This window comes from Perognathus longimembris, chromosome 14, assembly GCF_023159225.1.
Source record: "Perognathus longimembris pacificus isolate PPM17 chromosome 14, ASM2315922v1, whole genome shotgun sequence".
Lineage (NCBI taxonomy): Eukaryota > Metazoa > Chordata > Mammalia > Rodentia > Heteromyidae > Perognathus > Perognathus longimembris.
In genome coordinates, this window is record NC_063174.1 from 37,287,915 (window position 1) to 37,303,951 (window position 16,037).

The window sequence follows — 16,037 nt, forward strand, 5'->3', positions numbered from 1 at the left end:
AAGAACACAAAAGTGCAATGCCTCTGTGCCTGTGATCATATAAAATAATATTTATCACACACACACATACACACACACACACACACACACACACACACACACACTGAGGGATAGTGCCCAAGCCAAGTTCAAGGCCCAGGACTGACACACACACACACAAAAGAGCTTATCTAGCTCTGCCATGACCCTCAGAAGAAACATGGCTCAAGAGGGCTAGAGACAGCCTCTCCTGGAGTCCATCTGGGCCTCGAGGCAGGCCTGGGGCCAGCCAGAGAGATGCCCGCTAGCACTGTGTTCCTCCTTGGTTCAGGTGTGTCTGGGGCCTTGTGGGCACAGGCTGGAAAGGATGCTGCACTTTGGTGTGGTCTCCCTTCTCCTCACGGTCTTGGGGTTCCTTCATTAAGAAATAGAATTGTGTGTGTGTGTGTAAATTTGTGGGGTGAGCATGTGCATGGAGTGGGAGCTCCAATCTCAGGGAGCCAGACCCTCACCATGGCCATCCTGCTGACACTGCCCTTTCCTGCAGAGCTGTCCTTCCGGGTGTGGATGTGTGGCGGGAGCTTGGAGATTGTGCCCTGCAGCCGAGTAGGCCATGTCTTCCGGAAGCGGCATCCCTACAACTTTCCTGAGGGCAATGCCCTCACCTACATCAGGTAGGTTGTAGCGCAGAGGATGAGCCATTCTCTTGCCCCCAGCCTCCCGGGCCAATTCCTTATGGTAGGACTTTGAGTTTTCAGCCTCCTTCTTGGGCCTCGGCTGCCCCATTTGTCCCTTTCCAGAACTGACATTCTGGGATTCCAGGTGCTTCCAGAGGTAAAAGGATGAAGTTGGGAGGATTGCCAGCACATTTTTCTTGACTCCCTTTGTCCGTGACAGTCTTGGTGAACTGGCCAAATGACCAGCAAAGTGCTGCCCCCCTCTACTCACGGAGCCCCAAGCACTAGCCATGGGTACCAGTGCCCTCACCTTGGCTTGCTCAAGGGTCTGTCCATCCCAGCCCCCCGCCTCGGGAGAGCTTAGCCTCACAGGATAACCACCCCATCCCCACTGTCTTGGTGGGGTGGTGGGGGCTGGGAGGGAGCTGTCCTGAGCATCTCTCCTAAGGATGAGTTTCCCCTTACCCATGATGTTTCAGAGCAAGTTTAGTTTCCAAATGGCCTGGAGTTTTGTTAGGCTTTTTCTACTTTTTGTTTGTTTTTATAATTATAAAAGTTGCTAGGCACTCGTGGCTCAAGCCTGTTATCCCAGCTACTCAGGAGGCTGAGATTCGAGGACTGGGAGCAGGATATTCCAGGAGATTCTTATCTCCAGTTAACTGCCAAAATTTTGGAAGTGAAGCTGTGGCTCAAGTGGTAGAGTACTATTCTTTGAGGAAAACAGCTCAGAGACAGCAATCAGGCCCTGAGATATGCATATTTATCTCTATATTATTACAGAAAGAAAAGTGGAAGTCCTATTACCCATTCTTGATCCTGTGTGTTCCACTTGCTGTCTCTTCAGCACTACTGTTTAACAGTAGCCTTTAAATAACATAGCTACGATTTCTAGCCCTCAAAAGAATAGCTTAGGGGGGCTGGGGATATAGCCTAGTGGCAAGAGTGCCTGCCTCGGATACACGAGGCCCTAGGTTCGATTCCCCAGCACCACATATACAGAAAGCGGCGCTGTGGCTCAAGTGGCAGAGTGCTAGCCTTGAGCAGGAAGAAGCCAGGGACAGTGCTCAGGCCCTGAGTCCAAGGCCCAGGACTGGCCAAAAAAAAAAAAAAAAAAAAAAAAAAAAAAAGAATAGCTTAGGGGCTATAGGAATATGGCCTAGTGGCAAGAGTGCTTGCCTCATATACATGAAGCCCTAGGTTCGAATCCTCAGCACCACATCTTTAGAAAAGGCCAGAAGTGGTGCTGTGGCTCAAGTGGCAGAGTAGCTAGCCTTGAGCAAAAAGAAACCAGGGACAGTGCTCAGGCCCTGAGTTCAAGCCCAGGGACTGGCAAAAATAAAAAACAAGAAGAATAGTTTATTTGTCTAGACCTTTACATAGAGTGACTACTGTTAATAGGTGGCTAGTCTATCAGTTTGGGCTTTATACATATTTCTGCATCTGCTATACAGTCTGTATATAGCGACACACCTGTCCAGTGTGGGTGTGGGCTTCTGTGTTAATGGGGTCCTGCCTGTCCCTTCAGTAGCATCTGTCCTCAACACTATCATGGACATCTGTGCCTGACAGGATATACTAGCGGTGGCCTTATCTTTCAAGGCTGCCTGTTCTTCATCTTGTAGAAATGATTCACTGTTCAATCAAAGAACGTTTAGGTTAGCAAAGTTTTGGTAAGTCGATGTTCTTGTATCTGTCCCTTTCACCCACATGTGAGCATATCAGTGTATAGACTCAAATGGGAGTCTCACAGATACTTCCAAACTTGATGGATTTCATAGCTAGCTCTCCCAGAGGATGGAACTCACTTGTACTACACAAAATTCAACTTTTTTCTTAAACATATATTTTTAATAAAAAACACATATGTGGGCTGGGAATATGGCATAGTGGTAGAATGCTTGTCTCGTGTACATGAAGTCCTGGGTTCGATTCCTCAGCACCCCATATATAGAAAAAGCCAGAAGTGGCTCTGTGGCTCAAGGGGTAGAGTGATAGCCTTGAGCAAAAAGAAGCCAGGGACAGTGCTCAGGCCCTGAGTTCAAGCCCCAGGACTGGAAAACAAACAAAAAAGCCCAACCAACACATACACATGTGTGCACACATTTTTTTTTTTTTTGGTCAGTCATGAGGCTTGAACTCAGGGACTGGGTACAGTCCCTAAGTTCTTTTGCTCAAGGCTAGCACTCTACCATTTTGATCTTCAGCTCCACTTCTGGTTTTCTGGTGGCTAATTGGAAATAAGGGTCTCACAAACTTTCCTGCCTGGGCTGGCTTTGAACTGCAATCCTCAGATCTCAACCTCTCGAGTAGCTAGGATTAAAGGCATGAGCCACCAGTACCTGGCAAAAACATATATTTTTAATCAGAACATATATTTTTAATCCATCACGTACGAGCTCATCTTAATCATAACCCTGGCCCTGCCTGGAGACCTTATTTTGCTCTCTCCTCTCCCTGTAGGAATACCAAGCGGACCGCAGAGGTATGGATGGACGAATACAAGCAGTACTACTATGAGGCCCGGCCCTCGGCCATTGGGAAGGCCTTTGGCAGGTGGGCCCCAACTTCTTGTTTTTTGCACCTCTGCCATGTTAGCACACCCCAGCAAAATACCAAATAATGTACACTTCAAGGGGGCCACTCACAGTCTCCCTAGAAACTGAATGCTGCCTTCCCTCCCCCCCTCTCCTGCCCCCTGCCGGGGGGGGGGGGCTACTCTGGGACGTGGGGTGCAGGGACAAGCCAAAGCTGATGGTGACAGCATTGCTCTTCCAATGCTGCTGCAGGACAAGGGGCATCTGCAGGACTACTTAGGGAAGGGCCGTGCACAGAAGACATTTGGGGTGTGGTCTCCACCTCCGTTCAGAATTGGAATCTGTCATGAATTGTTCTCAGCATAGTCTAGCTAAGCAATTTTAAAATGCAGATGGGTTGTGAAATCAATTTAGTGAGTCGTGACCAGCATTAACAATGAGGAAGAGAAAAACACTGTAGATTAGATTAGCACAGAACAGAATAGCAAATCTGTGTTGATTGCAATTAACAGTTAGTATTGTTTTGTGAAACTCTCTGTTTTGTGTGTGTGTGTGTGTGTATACTTGTGAGCTTCTACACATACCTGAGGACACTCTATCACAATGTAAGGTATATTTACCTCCTCCACAAAGTTGCGGTCAGAGAAGTTTGAAAACATGGGAATGGATCATCTTCCCTCTATTTACTTAGATTTATTTGTCCCTAAATATTTCCTTTAATGGAGAACTGATGTTAACTGAGCACCTGCCTGGGGCTAAGTACTTCATGTCTCCTGAAATTTCATTTGACTGTCACCTCACTCTAAGGTAAGTAGTCATTTGTGTGCCTAGGTTACCATAGAAGAAACTGAGGCCCAGATAGGCAAGAAGTGTCCTCAGCAGTGGCCATGGGGGAGAAGATGAAGAGATTGACCTCAGGTCCAAAGGACTTGTCAGCTGGCTCTTATTTGCTGGGACTCCTGACTGTGTGTGTGTGTGTGTGTGTGTGTGTGTGTGTGTGTGTGTGTGTGTGTGTGTGTGGTAGAGCTTGAACTTGGGGCCTGGATGCTGACCCTTAACTTTTTTCACACAAAGCTGGCATTCTACCACTTGAGCCATACCTCTACTTTCAGCTTTTTGGTGGCTGTTTGGATCATGAACTTTCCTGCCCAGGCTAGTTTTGAACCACAGTCCTAGGAAACAAAGATTATAGATGTGCGCTACCAGCTTCAGGCTCTGAAAGATGATCAAAGCTTACTCTTGTCCTTATACCCTTCCTCCTAAAATGCAAGGCATGAGCCAGGCACCAGTGGCTATGACTCAAAGTGGTAGAGCACTAGCCTTGAGCAAAAGAGCACAGGGATAGTTCCTAGACGCTGAGTTCAACCACCACCACCTACGACAAAAAGAACTGCAAAGCATGTAAAGAAAATTTCCACTTTCTGCAAAAATAAACACCATGTTACGGTTTGTGGCCTATGGTTTGTGTGGGGGCCTGTGGTCTGGGCTCATCAGAGCAGGATTTGTGGGAGATCCTGTAAACTAGGATGAGCACAGTTACAGGATTGCGTGAGGCAGTGGCCAAGGCTGGACAGGATACCTGGCATGGCAGGTGGTCCTTGCCCACCTGAGGTTGACCCAAAGAGGGGAGGTTCTCCTGGGGCTTCTTACCCTAGTATCTATCTCTTCCTCCAGTGTGGCCTCACGGATTGAGCAGAGGAAGAAGATGGACTGCAAGTCTTTCCGTTGGTACCTAGAGAATGTCTACCCTGAGCTCACGTGAGTGTAGGCTGCTTGCTGGGGGCCTTTACAACCCTAGTGTGGTTTCTTCTAGTTATTGGTGTTTATTTTTCTGTAAAGGTTCTGAGGGAATTAATAGTTAGATGTGATATAATACCGAATTCTGTGTGTGTGTGTGTGTGTGTGTGTGTGTGTGCGTGCGTGTGTGCTGGTTCTGAGACTTGAACTCAGAGCCGTCTACTGTTGCTTAGCTTTTTTGCTCAGAGCTGGCTCTCTACCACTTGAGTAATAGATTGACTTCTGGCTTTTTTTTTTTTGCTAGTCCTGGACCTTGAACTCAGGGCCTGAGCACTGTCCCTGACCTCTTTTTTTTGCTCAAGGCTAGCACTCTATCACTTGAGCCACCATGCCACTTCTGTCTTTTTCTATGTATGTGGTGCTGAGGAATCGAATGCAGGGCTTCATGTATACTAAGCAAGCACTCTACTACTAGGCCACATTCCCAGCCCTCCCTGAGCTGCTTTTGCTAGCACTCTACCTCTTGAGCCACAGCGCCACTTCCAGCTTCTTCGGTTTATGTGGTGCTTAAGAGTCAAACCCAGGGCAAGTACTCTACCACTAAGCCACATTCCCAGCCTTTAAAAAAAAAAAAAAAATATATATATATATATATATATATACTTTTATTTTATTTTGTCAGTGGTGGGGCTTGATCACTGGGCCTGGGCACTGTCCATGAGCATTTTGGCTCAAAGCTAGTATTCTACCACTTGAGCCACAGTGCCATTGCATTTTTCTTTTTCTTGCTTGCTTTTTTTTTTTTGAGGGGGTGGTTAGTTGAAGATAAGTCTTTCAGGGACTTTCCTGTCCAAGCTGACTTCAAACCACAATCCTCAGATCTCAGCTTCCTGAGTAGGGCAAGAGCCATTGGCACCTGACTTGTACTGAATCATTTTTTCTTTTTGTCTGTCAGAAGGCCCTAGGCCCTATTGCTGAGCTTTTGGCTCAAAGCTAGCACTCTGCCACTTTGAACTACAGTGCCACTTCTGGTTTTCTGGTAGTTAATTGAAGATAAGAGTCTCATGGACTTCCCTGTGCTGACTGGCTTTGAACCGCAGTCCTTAGATCTCAGTCTCCTGAGTAGCTAGGACTATAGGCGTGAGCCACTAACACTTGGCTAGTGCTGAATTTTTAACACACTGGGTCTTGGACCTAGAAAATGATACCATTTCCTTAAGAAGGCAGAACTGCATTATGCAGCAAAGGCTGAGAAACCCTCACCCCTTGACCCTGCTCTCTCCCTGCTGGGAGTTTATCCTGAGGAGAGCCAGCAGCAGAGTGCTGTGCTCTGGCTGTGGGAAAGTGAGCAATGACTAAGGCATCCATTCAAACAAATGCTACATATCCATCAGGTTACAGTCACAAAGACTGCAAAAACAACCTGAGGAAGAAATGCAGCACCGGAGCGGCTGGGATGGGTCACCTGAGGTTCATTTTCCTTGTTTCCAAGTCCTTTTCAGTGGCCTGGCCTGTCTACATGGTCCTTTTCCTCTCCCTGAGGTCTTGACTGTGTCCAGCCTCAGAGACACTTTTCCTCATTTGGCCTCGGCAGTCCCTTCCTGGGACTGAGTTTCTTCCATAGCCCATGTCAGCATCTTGCCAATTAATTTGTTGTCATCACTGACACATCCCCAAGAACTCCATGAGGACAGAGCCTTGGACCTGTTTTATCCATGGCTCCAGTTTCATGCCACCAGTGCCATAAAATTGGCCTTCTATAAACATTTAAAAATGTGTGTGTGTGTGATTGGTAGTTTTCATTTGGGATCTTGTGCTTGAGCCATACCTACAGCCTTTTTTTTGCTTTCAGTTTTTCCACTAGATTCTCATGCTATCTTCACCCAGGCTAATCTTAGACCACAATTTTCCTGTCTCTGCCTCCCGAGTACCTGGGACTACAAACGTGCACCCCAGGTTTTGGTTTTTGTTGGTCAAGGACCTTGAACTCAGGGCCTGTGTGCTGTTCCTCAGTGGTTTTGCTCAAAGCCAGCACTCTACCACTTTGAGCCACAGCACCACTTTTGGTTTTCTGGTGGCTAATTGGAGATAAGAGTCTCATAGACTTTCCTGCCCAGGCTGTCTTCCCTCTCAGCTTCCTTAGTAGGTAGGATTATAGATATGGGCCACCAGGACCTGGCCCCCAGGTTTAATAAACATTTTTGAGTGAATAAATCTCATCAGCTTGGCTTGGGAGTGTCTGAAGTTAGCATTCTCCATCCACAGCTGTCACATTGGGAAGTAGTTTACCCCTCTGTTGCTAGCTTTCTCCCAAGGGCTTTCCAGAACATTCCACCCCTTGAACCATGCATAACTTCAAAGGAAGTAAGTCTTTGCCCTATGTTTCTGGGAAGCAGACATCATTAGATGGTAGACACGCCCTGGAAATAAGCTTGATGATTAACTCATATAAAATAACCCAAAATCCCCAATACAGCATGCCTGGAAAAGTAATGAGACCAAACTGACTCTGTGAGGCATTTCCAAGCAAGTCCAGAAAAATTCGAGTAGTAGCTGCATCCTTGCAGGAAAGCAAGCAGCCTGGACAGCCCAGGTGCTCTGGACAATCGCTGTTCAGGGAACATTAATTTATAAAAAGGTAGTAAGTAAGCAGTTTCCTGAAGTGACTGTTTGCAAGGGAACTCTGAGAGGCTGAGGACAAGAGAACAGCCATTTCTTTACCTTCTGTCAGTCTTCATAGACCACTGAGAAGATGCCATACAACCCCAGGCCAAGAAGCCCGCTGCAGGTGTTAGGGAGACTAGAAATATACCCTTCTTTTCCACGTTCCGGCCCCCCACCTCACCGTCCCCATTTGTGAAGGGGCTGGTCAGAGTGGACATTGTATATTCATCACAGTAATTCCAAGCAAGTGGCAGGAAACATTCTTCTTCTAACCCAGTCAGTGTGTTAGGACAGTTTCCTCGTAGATGGAAGTGAGGCATCCTGGGAAAGGGCGCAGATCACATCAGCCCTTTTAGGGGAGAGCCACAGAGAAGGAGGCAAACAGAAAAGCTCAGCCGGCTCTGCCAGACAGCTGGGGAAGGTGACCAGGATAGCCATCTTGGCTGCTCAGGACTGTGACCACAGAGGCAATGCATCTGCTCTGATATGCTCCCATCCAACACTCCACCGTCCCCCCAGTCCTCCCAGGTTCCTCCAGCAACCATCACTGGGCAGTCACACGTAGACAGCGCCCCCCCCTGGCTTCTGCCCGCTGCTCGGAAGGCACACCTCCCTAAACCACCAAGGATGGTGAGAATCCAGGAGGGTCAAGCACAACCTAGACTCCTCGCAGTTTCCCCTGAGCACAAGTCTCCACAAGACCCAGCAGACGTCCTGTCTCTACAGAGAGGGAGACAGAAGACATTGTTCCTGGACAAGGCAGAGAGTAGAGTGGCTATCCCCAACATCCTGGAATCTAACAGGGATTGTAAACTCAAATCCTTCCATTGGGCGGACAAGTAATGGAAGATTCAAGTGGCAGGATGAAGCAATAGGGAGATGGTGGGGACTGTGGCAAACTGGGGTGCAAAGGCCTTATCCAGTGAAGAGTGATTCTTCAATTCAGGCCAGGGTCTCACTCTCTTGGTTCCTCGTGACCCCCTGGTGGATCCAGAATCCAGAATCTTTGGAACTAGGAACAATACTGCCATAGTAAACATGTCATGTCAGCCTGGGTGCTGGTAACTCACACCTATAATTCTAGTTACTCAGGAACTTGAGATCTGGATCGCGCAGTTGAAGCCAGTTGGGGCAGGAAAGTCTGTGAGACACTTATTTCCAATAAATTACAAAAAAAAAACAAAAGCCAGAAGTAGAGCTGTGGCTCAAGAGCCCTAGCCTTAACTAGGCCTGAGTTCAAGCGCCAAGACAGGCAAAAAAATAATAATAAAAAAATTAAACATGTCAGTGTAACTTAGACCATGAACATGTTTCCCTGTTACTAGTCTTTCACAGTCCTTAGTCTACAAATACCAGTTACTCTCTCACGTGTATTTATTTAGTCATTAGTGGGACTGGTCACCTTTTTGTATTTGTGTATTTTCAGTTTGTCTCTCAAAAAAACCAACCCTTTCCTTGTCCTTTTGAGGATGGGTGTTGAGTCCCCCTTTGGCCCCAGCCTTCCTCAGGCTGTGAGCCCTGTGCTTCCAGCCTCAGTCTCTCCGCAGGCTCCTCTGTGACTGGGGCCTGGCCTGGGAGGTAGTTCTTAGACTTGGACTGAGGCTGTTCTCCTCCTGCCTTTCCCACTTCCCCTCCCTGCTGGCCAGCTGTGCAGGCTTGAGAGATCTGGGTAAATGGATGCTGTCCTCCAGCAGAAGGTGGGTAGTCAGGAGGGCAGGGAGCCAGCCTAACGGCTGCCTTTTCCCCCAGTGTCCCAGTGAAGGAGGTGCTCCCTGGCATCATTAAGCAGGGGGTAAACTGCTTGGAATCCCAGGGCCAGGACACCACAGGCGACTTCCTGCTGGGAATGGGGATCTGCAGAGGATCTGCCAAGAATCCTCCACCTGCACAGGTAAGCTGAGGCAGAGGAGCCTGGACAGTGGTCAGAGACCATTCTCATCCTCTGTCCACACCCCCACAAAACGTCCTTCCTAGGGGCCCACACTCTCTAGCAACACGCCCATCCCCCTCTCGGCCCTCTGTGCCACCTACTTCCTCCTTCCCCTTCTAGCAGGAACCACGGGGCCTGAACAGCTCCCCATTCTCTGCTGGGGTGCAGACCACAGACCTCCAAGACTCTATGCATATGAGTGTTACATGTTAACACCGGGGCAGACCCCAGAGTGGTCCTGTCCCATATCCTGACATTTTCCCCTATCCCCCAACATACCTTGGTACCTCCTTTACAACCCTCCAATGTGCTCCAGCTGAGCCTCTCCATCTTAATCGTTGGTTCTGGAAACTTGCAAACATACAGAAGAATGGAAAGAACTCTGCAGTAAATACCCTCCACCTGCCCGCAGCTTCTACAATTGTTTGTAGATGCACACTATTCGCTTTGTCACCCATCTACCCATCTGCAGGCATGGCTGTTCAGCGACCACCTCATCCAGCAGCAGGGGAAGTGCCTGGCGGCCACCTCCACCTTAATGTCCTCCCCGGGGTCCCTGGTCACGCTTCAGGTGTGCAACCCCAGAGAAGGCAAGCAGGTAAGCCTCCTCCCCCCCCCCCCCCCCACAGACAGCAGCCTTGGGAGAAAGGGGATGCGGTGGTGTGGCAGGTGCTGGTGGGGATGTATGAGCTTGATAAGCTCTCCAGAGTGAGGGTCTGCAGGACCTAGAGGAGCAGCATAAGGAAATCAATTCCTCCTGGGGGAGTTGTACCTAGATCATCACCTACCCTCCCTGCCCCCAAATGAGGCAGTGCTACACAAACCCCATCTCATAGGTTAAGGTTCACAGAGCACAGGCTGTCCGATCACATACATCTGGGAGGGGTGAAGCTGGGGTTTAAACCCAGGTCAGAGCCTCCTAAGCCCCATAGTCTTAAATCAGCAGAGAGCAGATGTCTGATAGTGTGTGTGTGCGTGCGTGCGTGCGTGCGTGCGTGTGTGTGTGTGTGTGTGTGTGTAAAAAGCACAGGGTTAGCACTCTACCATTGAGCCATGCCTTCAGGTCTGGCTTTTTGGCGGTTAATTGGAGATAAGAGTCTCACAGACTTTCCTTCCCTGGCTGCCTTCAAACCTCCATCCTCTTGAGTAGCTAGACTTGCAATCATGAGCCACCAGCTCAATAAGTTATTTTCTGAGTGCTGGTTGACTGGAGAAACTGAGGCAGAGAGGCAGTGAATTCCAGGCTGGCATACCCAGCCTCAGCAAAAGCTCATTTGTCCACCAGTCACAGTATACCCAAGGAGTCCCGTCCATGGAGGGAGGAACTGGAGCTGAGAGAGAGGAAGTCACTTGCTCAGGGCACACAGCAACTGGTGACAGAAGCTAGATGTCTGGAGTCAACCAGCTCCCTTCTCTACTGTTCCCCTTAGTGGCTCCCCGTGTCCTGGGGAGTGGGACACAAGGCAGAGGCTGCTCCAGGTCATCCTCTGACCACCATGCAGGCAGTATTGATGGCCAGCCAGCTGGCAGGTCAGTGCAGGGGGATGAGGCGGGGCCTGGCTCTGAGATTCAGCCTGCAGGGTGTTGCCCCAGCCTACTTCTGTTGCTTGGATCGGCTCTTTCTTTAGGGATGGATGACTGGGAGTTTGCTATTCCATTCTGGAAATGCAGCCAGGTCCTCTCCCTCCAGCTGTGCCCGTGTGTGTGCACATATGTGTGTCATGAGCGAGAGCTCTGTGGCCTGACCTTCTGAAACACTCCGTGATGGGATACACCTCCTGCTTTCTGCTCCCAAAGCTTTGTGTCCCTCTGCTCTTCAGTAGGGCTGCTGCAGTCTGCCCTCCCCCTGGCAGGCACCGCGTGAGCCTGCACCCACTCTCCTCCATTTGGAGGCTAGAACTGGGGAGTGTCTACTGGGGCAGCCTCCATTCACATGCTTCTCTAGGGCTGAGACCTCCATTTTCCCCTTTGTGCTGACCTAACTACAGGGCTGTAGAACTCCCCGTGACCCCATTCATTCTGCTCCTGTGGGTCCTGCCAGGTTGCCTGGGCACTCAAGGAACCAGGAGAACAGGATAAGCCCCTCTCCTAACACCAAGCCTTCTGGAAATGCAGACTTCCTGTGTTGGCCTCCATTTTGGCCCCAGTTCCAAGGCCTGGTTGAGTTTCATGTATATGAGAGGCAGGAGGAATCAACAGGGTCCAGCTAAGCCATTTCCTATACCTCCCTGAGCACCCTTTTCTCCTCCTGTATAGTGAGGGGCTCCCTCCATTGCCTTCCCTGGAAGGAACCTACAAACCTAGATACTGAGGAGATGGACAGGGCCATGCCACGATATGTTTCTGGCCAGGCACAGCACTGTGTGGCCAGGAGAGTCAGGCCCTGAGGCTGCCTGGGAGCACTGGTAGGGAGCAAGAATCCTGTCCTTTCATCACACACCAGACTGTCACCTCGACATACAGTGTGCAGGAACTCCTGGGGAGAAGAGGGGCCAGTGTCCCAGATGGGCGTTGCTGGCTGTTTGGCTGGTGTGAGCATCTAAAAGAGCAGGAAGCCACCATATGCCATGATTTGCAAAGGAGGAAATAGGTCTGCGTCCACCCCCTACTCCTGACCATTAGGCCAAGGGAGGTTGGGCTCAGCCTGGGTTTCATTCCCAAGGGAAGCCTAGATTCTACAGCTCCCTTCTCCCATCCTCCCTATCCTGTATCTCACTAGCAGCCCTGGCTGGCACCTTTGGCTGGGTAGAGCTCATCTCCTCTAGCTACCACTGGGGGAGCCCTCTGGACACCCCCACTTCCTCCGAAGACAAAGTAGACATAGAAAGAGGGAAGATGTTTGCATGGAGAGACACCAAAAATAGCCTTTCTTGTTACTTAATCTTCCCCTGAGCCTTGAAACCTGGCTCTCAGCCTCTCATCCCTTCTTCATGATCCAAACAGCACAACTCCCTCCATCCAGGCCCTTGTGAAAATGTCCTATAGGAAAATGCTTCTCCCTTGTCCACCTGTGGCAGGAAGGTACTGAGAGGTGAAGGCACTGACCCAGGTATCCTTTTGTCACCTCTGATAGAACTTGAGCCCCCACCATCCCATTGGGTGTGCCCTGTCTGCAGAGATGGTGACTAGGAACATAGACAACACCAGCCTCGTGGCTTTTGGAAACACAGGACTGCAAGAAATCTTGCTCACAGAGGCAAGAGATTCACTCACCTTGGGTAGAACTCCCAAACTCAGCTCCTCAGCTCAGCCCACAAGGAGCTGGTAAGGAAATACTCAGAGGACAAAGACTGGGACCAGACAGGCAGTGTGGTGAACTGGAGAGGAAGAGCCCATTTAAAGCAGATAGCAGGCAAATCCTCCACCCAGCAAATGACATCACATGAGCAACTGGGACCTGAGTCCAAGGAGAAGTTAGAAATGCATATTTGTAGGTGGTCACTAAGGGAAATTTTCAATAAACACCATACCACTCAAACAAAATAGATCTTTGAGTTGGATTCAGCCCATGAGCATCTGTGTTGCCTCCTCTAGGACTTGGTGCCAAACTACAGAAACAAGAGCCCTGCTGGGAGAGAAAGTGCCTGGAGCTTGTGTGTGGCCCTTTATAGAAGGGATACAGCCTGTTGTCAGTGAGAGAAATGTGTCTAGATTTATACAGGGCTGGATACACATGTGAAATGAGATACAAACTTCCTTCCTCCCTACCTCCCTCCCTCCTTCCTTCCTTTCGTTGGTGCCAGTAGTGGGGCTTGAACTCAGGGCCTGAGCACTCTCCCTTAGCTTTTTCACTTAAGCTCTCTACCACTTGAGCCACAGCTCCATTTCTGGCTTTTTTGCCAGTTAATTGGAGAAATGGACTTTTTCTTTCCAGGCTGACTTCAAACCCCCAATCCTCAGATCTCAGACTAGAGTAGGATTACAGGTGTGAACCATTGTCACCCAGCTCCAAACTTATTCTTGTGATGCTGGGGATAGAACTGGCAGCCTTATGCATACTGTGCAAACATGCTACCACTGAGCCATAGAAATGTATTTCTTTATTTAAAAAAAATACCAAACACGTTTTCTCCTTCCTTTCCCCTCTCCCTTCCTCTTAGAAATGGAGGAGAAAAGGATCTTTCATCCAGCATTCCGTCAGCGGCCTCTGCCTGGAGACGAAGCCTGCCCAGCTGGTGACCAACAAGTGTCAGGCTGATGCCCAGGCCCAGCAGTGGCAGCTGCTACCGCATACATGATGGCAGCCCCTAGCCTCCTGTACCTTTTGCATGAGACATGGGGACTGAAAGGGGTTAGGGAGGGGGAGTGTCAAGCAGGCCGTTTCCATCTCCTTACATTTCTGCCAGATCATCAGCAAACACCCCTGCCACGACACGTTTCTCCAGAGCTTCTTCTGGGGAGACTGTGGCGGTGGGGGGCACACCCAATGCCCACTGTACCAACTAGGTCTTTCCCTGGGAGAGGAGATGGTCAGGTTGCAGATTGTTGCTGGGCAGACACTGGGCAGGTGCCCCTGGCCCTTTGTCCTCTCCCTTAGTTCTTGGGGCCTGGTGGTGCTGCGTGGGCCCTCCTCTTGCTGCCCATGGGAGCCAGGACATAAGTCCACACAGGAATCACTCATACCCATGCTCACAGGGATAGTACAAGAGGAGAAAGTGGCAGCATGTGTAAAGAGGCTGAAGGCTGGTGCAGGTGAACATGAAGAGGGTGAGAAAGCTCAGGGTCTGTTTGAGAGCTGTCAGGCCTAGGGGTTGTGTGGGAGAGGTGCGATCCTGCGAGCAAAGGATGAGGACTTTTCAGAAAATGGATGGAGGAGCAGCAGCAAAGCACCAAAAGAACAAGATCTCTTCCCAGGACATTGTCCTATCCACCACACTCTGCCACCCAGAGCCTGAACCCCACATGTGCCTCTGGTCCTGACCCCGGGGATAGCTACAGTCTTAGCAGTAGGCTGCAGAGAAAGCTGGGGAATCATCTCTTTAAACAGACTCCACTTTTCTGTTTGGCCATGTGTCAGGCTGAGACTTCTCTTTTGGACCTTAATAGCCAGCTGATGCCAAGTTTTATCTGCCTGGCTTTGCACCCCCAGTTTTTTAAAGGTTCTTGCCTCTGCAAATAGACTGTCATAGGGCAGTGGTTCTGGTAAGAGAGACCTCCTTCTTGGAGCATGAACTAAGTCACTAGGGGCTAAGTCACACAGACCAACCCTTATCCTGGGTCCCTTCCCCAGGCCTCTCAATGACCAGCTATGGCTGTGTGCTTGGAGACTGGCTACCAGCTCTATGTGGTGTAGACCAAATTCCCTCTCCCAGCCACGGAGAACATGTCTGCCATACCTGGCCAGGACCTTGTCTTGGAATCCTTCTGCTACTCTCTCATGGTTCTCTCTGCTGCCACTGGCTTCAGTAGTGTGATCTTGGACAAAAGACTTTTGGTACCATGTCCCCAGGGGTCTTTCTCCCCAAAGCAAAACAAGGGGGATACTCCTACCTGGTCTATGAAAAACTAGAACTTTGCAGAGGGAGTTCATAGATTCCAGAAGGTCTAAGGTTCCCAAAATATCGTCCCCCACTTTTGTGGTTCATGGATTCCTCTGTTTCTTAAATCCATCTCTGATCCTCCAAGGCGCTGAACCTTTGCTCTTTATGGGATTGGAGCCACTGTCTGGCGGACTGCTGCCCCCCAGTCCTTTCCCTGCCATGCCCAAGCCGCCATTACCCTGTTCCCTCCACCTGGCCCATGGGGTTGGAAGCCAAGTGTCTGGTCCACAGCACTCTCTCTGGAAGGTTTCCTCAAATCTCTGGCTCTCACCAGCACCCTCTCTGCAATGCTTCTGCACCTGGGTGTGCGTGCACCCTGCACTCAGTGCAGAGCCCTTTGCCTCGGTGATCATGCTTCCCCCGTTCTCTGTGGTGATGTTACACTGGCCACCATCGGCAGACCTCACCTTGGATCCTGTGTCCATCTGGGAAGCCTCTCCTGCAGCCAAGGATGGAGCTGAGGCCAGGATGGAGGCCTTTCCCTGGTGGCCTGGGTATGCTCCAGCATGGACCTTCAGGCTGGGCACCTGGACTTCTCTGGTGGTGATAATGTAAGGGCTGATGCTCAGAGGGCCTTTGAGAGAGCCTCTCCCCAGACGCTGTGATCAAACCAGGCTCAGCACTCGTCCACTGTGGGGACTCAGTCCATTCCTCCTTATGCTTTTCCTCTTCTTGACCAAAGCATGTGCCACTAGATGTCCTTGAGGACGATGTCTTTATGAAACACACCTGGAATAAAACCACTTCTTACATGTCTATATGTACCAGTGATCTGCCTTTGACTTCGGAGCCAAGCTCTTCAGTACCACCTCCCCTACCTGGAGGACTGGGGCCTCTGGTCTATAAAAGTGAACTGAGCATGCTCAAGGAGAATCCTCTCCTGCAGCTGGCAGATGGCTGCTTGGGGAGAGAGGAGGAGCCAGCAAGTGGCCCTGATGCCAGGGCAGGCTGGAACCAGTGCCAGGCTGAGCCCAGG

The 16,037-nt window shown here is 50.0% G+C and overlaps 1 protein-coding gene across 3 annotated transcripts in view; it reads left to right on the top strand.

Moving 5' to 3' along the window:
* Window positions 1-15,811, top strand: part of Galnt16 (polypeptide N-acetylgalactosaminyltransferase 16) — an 80,909-nt gene extending 65,098 nt beyond the window's left edge. For all 3 annotated transcript variants that reach the window (XM_048362348.1, XM_048362347.1, XM_048362346.1), the window contains 6 exons: window positions 527-653; window positions 3,117-3,209; window positions 4,865-4,948; window positions 9,341-9,482; window positions 9,994-10,119; window positions 13,622-15,811. In XM_048362348.1, the coding sequence (XP_048218305.1) occupies window positions 527-653; window positions 3,117-3,209; window positions 4,865-4,948; window positions 9,341-9,482; window positions 9,994-10,119; window positions 13,622-13,759 (710 nt within the window). In that variant the 3' untranslated portion in view covers window positions 13,760-15,811. The remainder of the gene's footprint in view (window positions 1-526; window positions 654-3,116; window positions 3,210-4,864; window positions 4,949-9,340; window positions 9,483-9,993; window positions 10,120-13,621) is intronic.
* The last annotated feature ends 226 nt before the right edge of the window (window positions 15,812-16,037 follow it).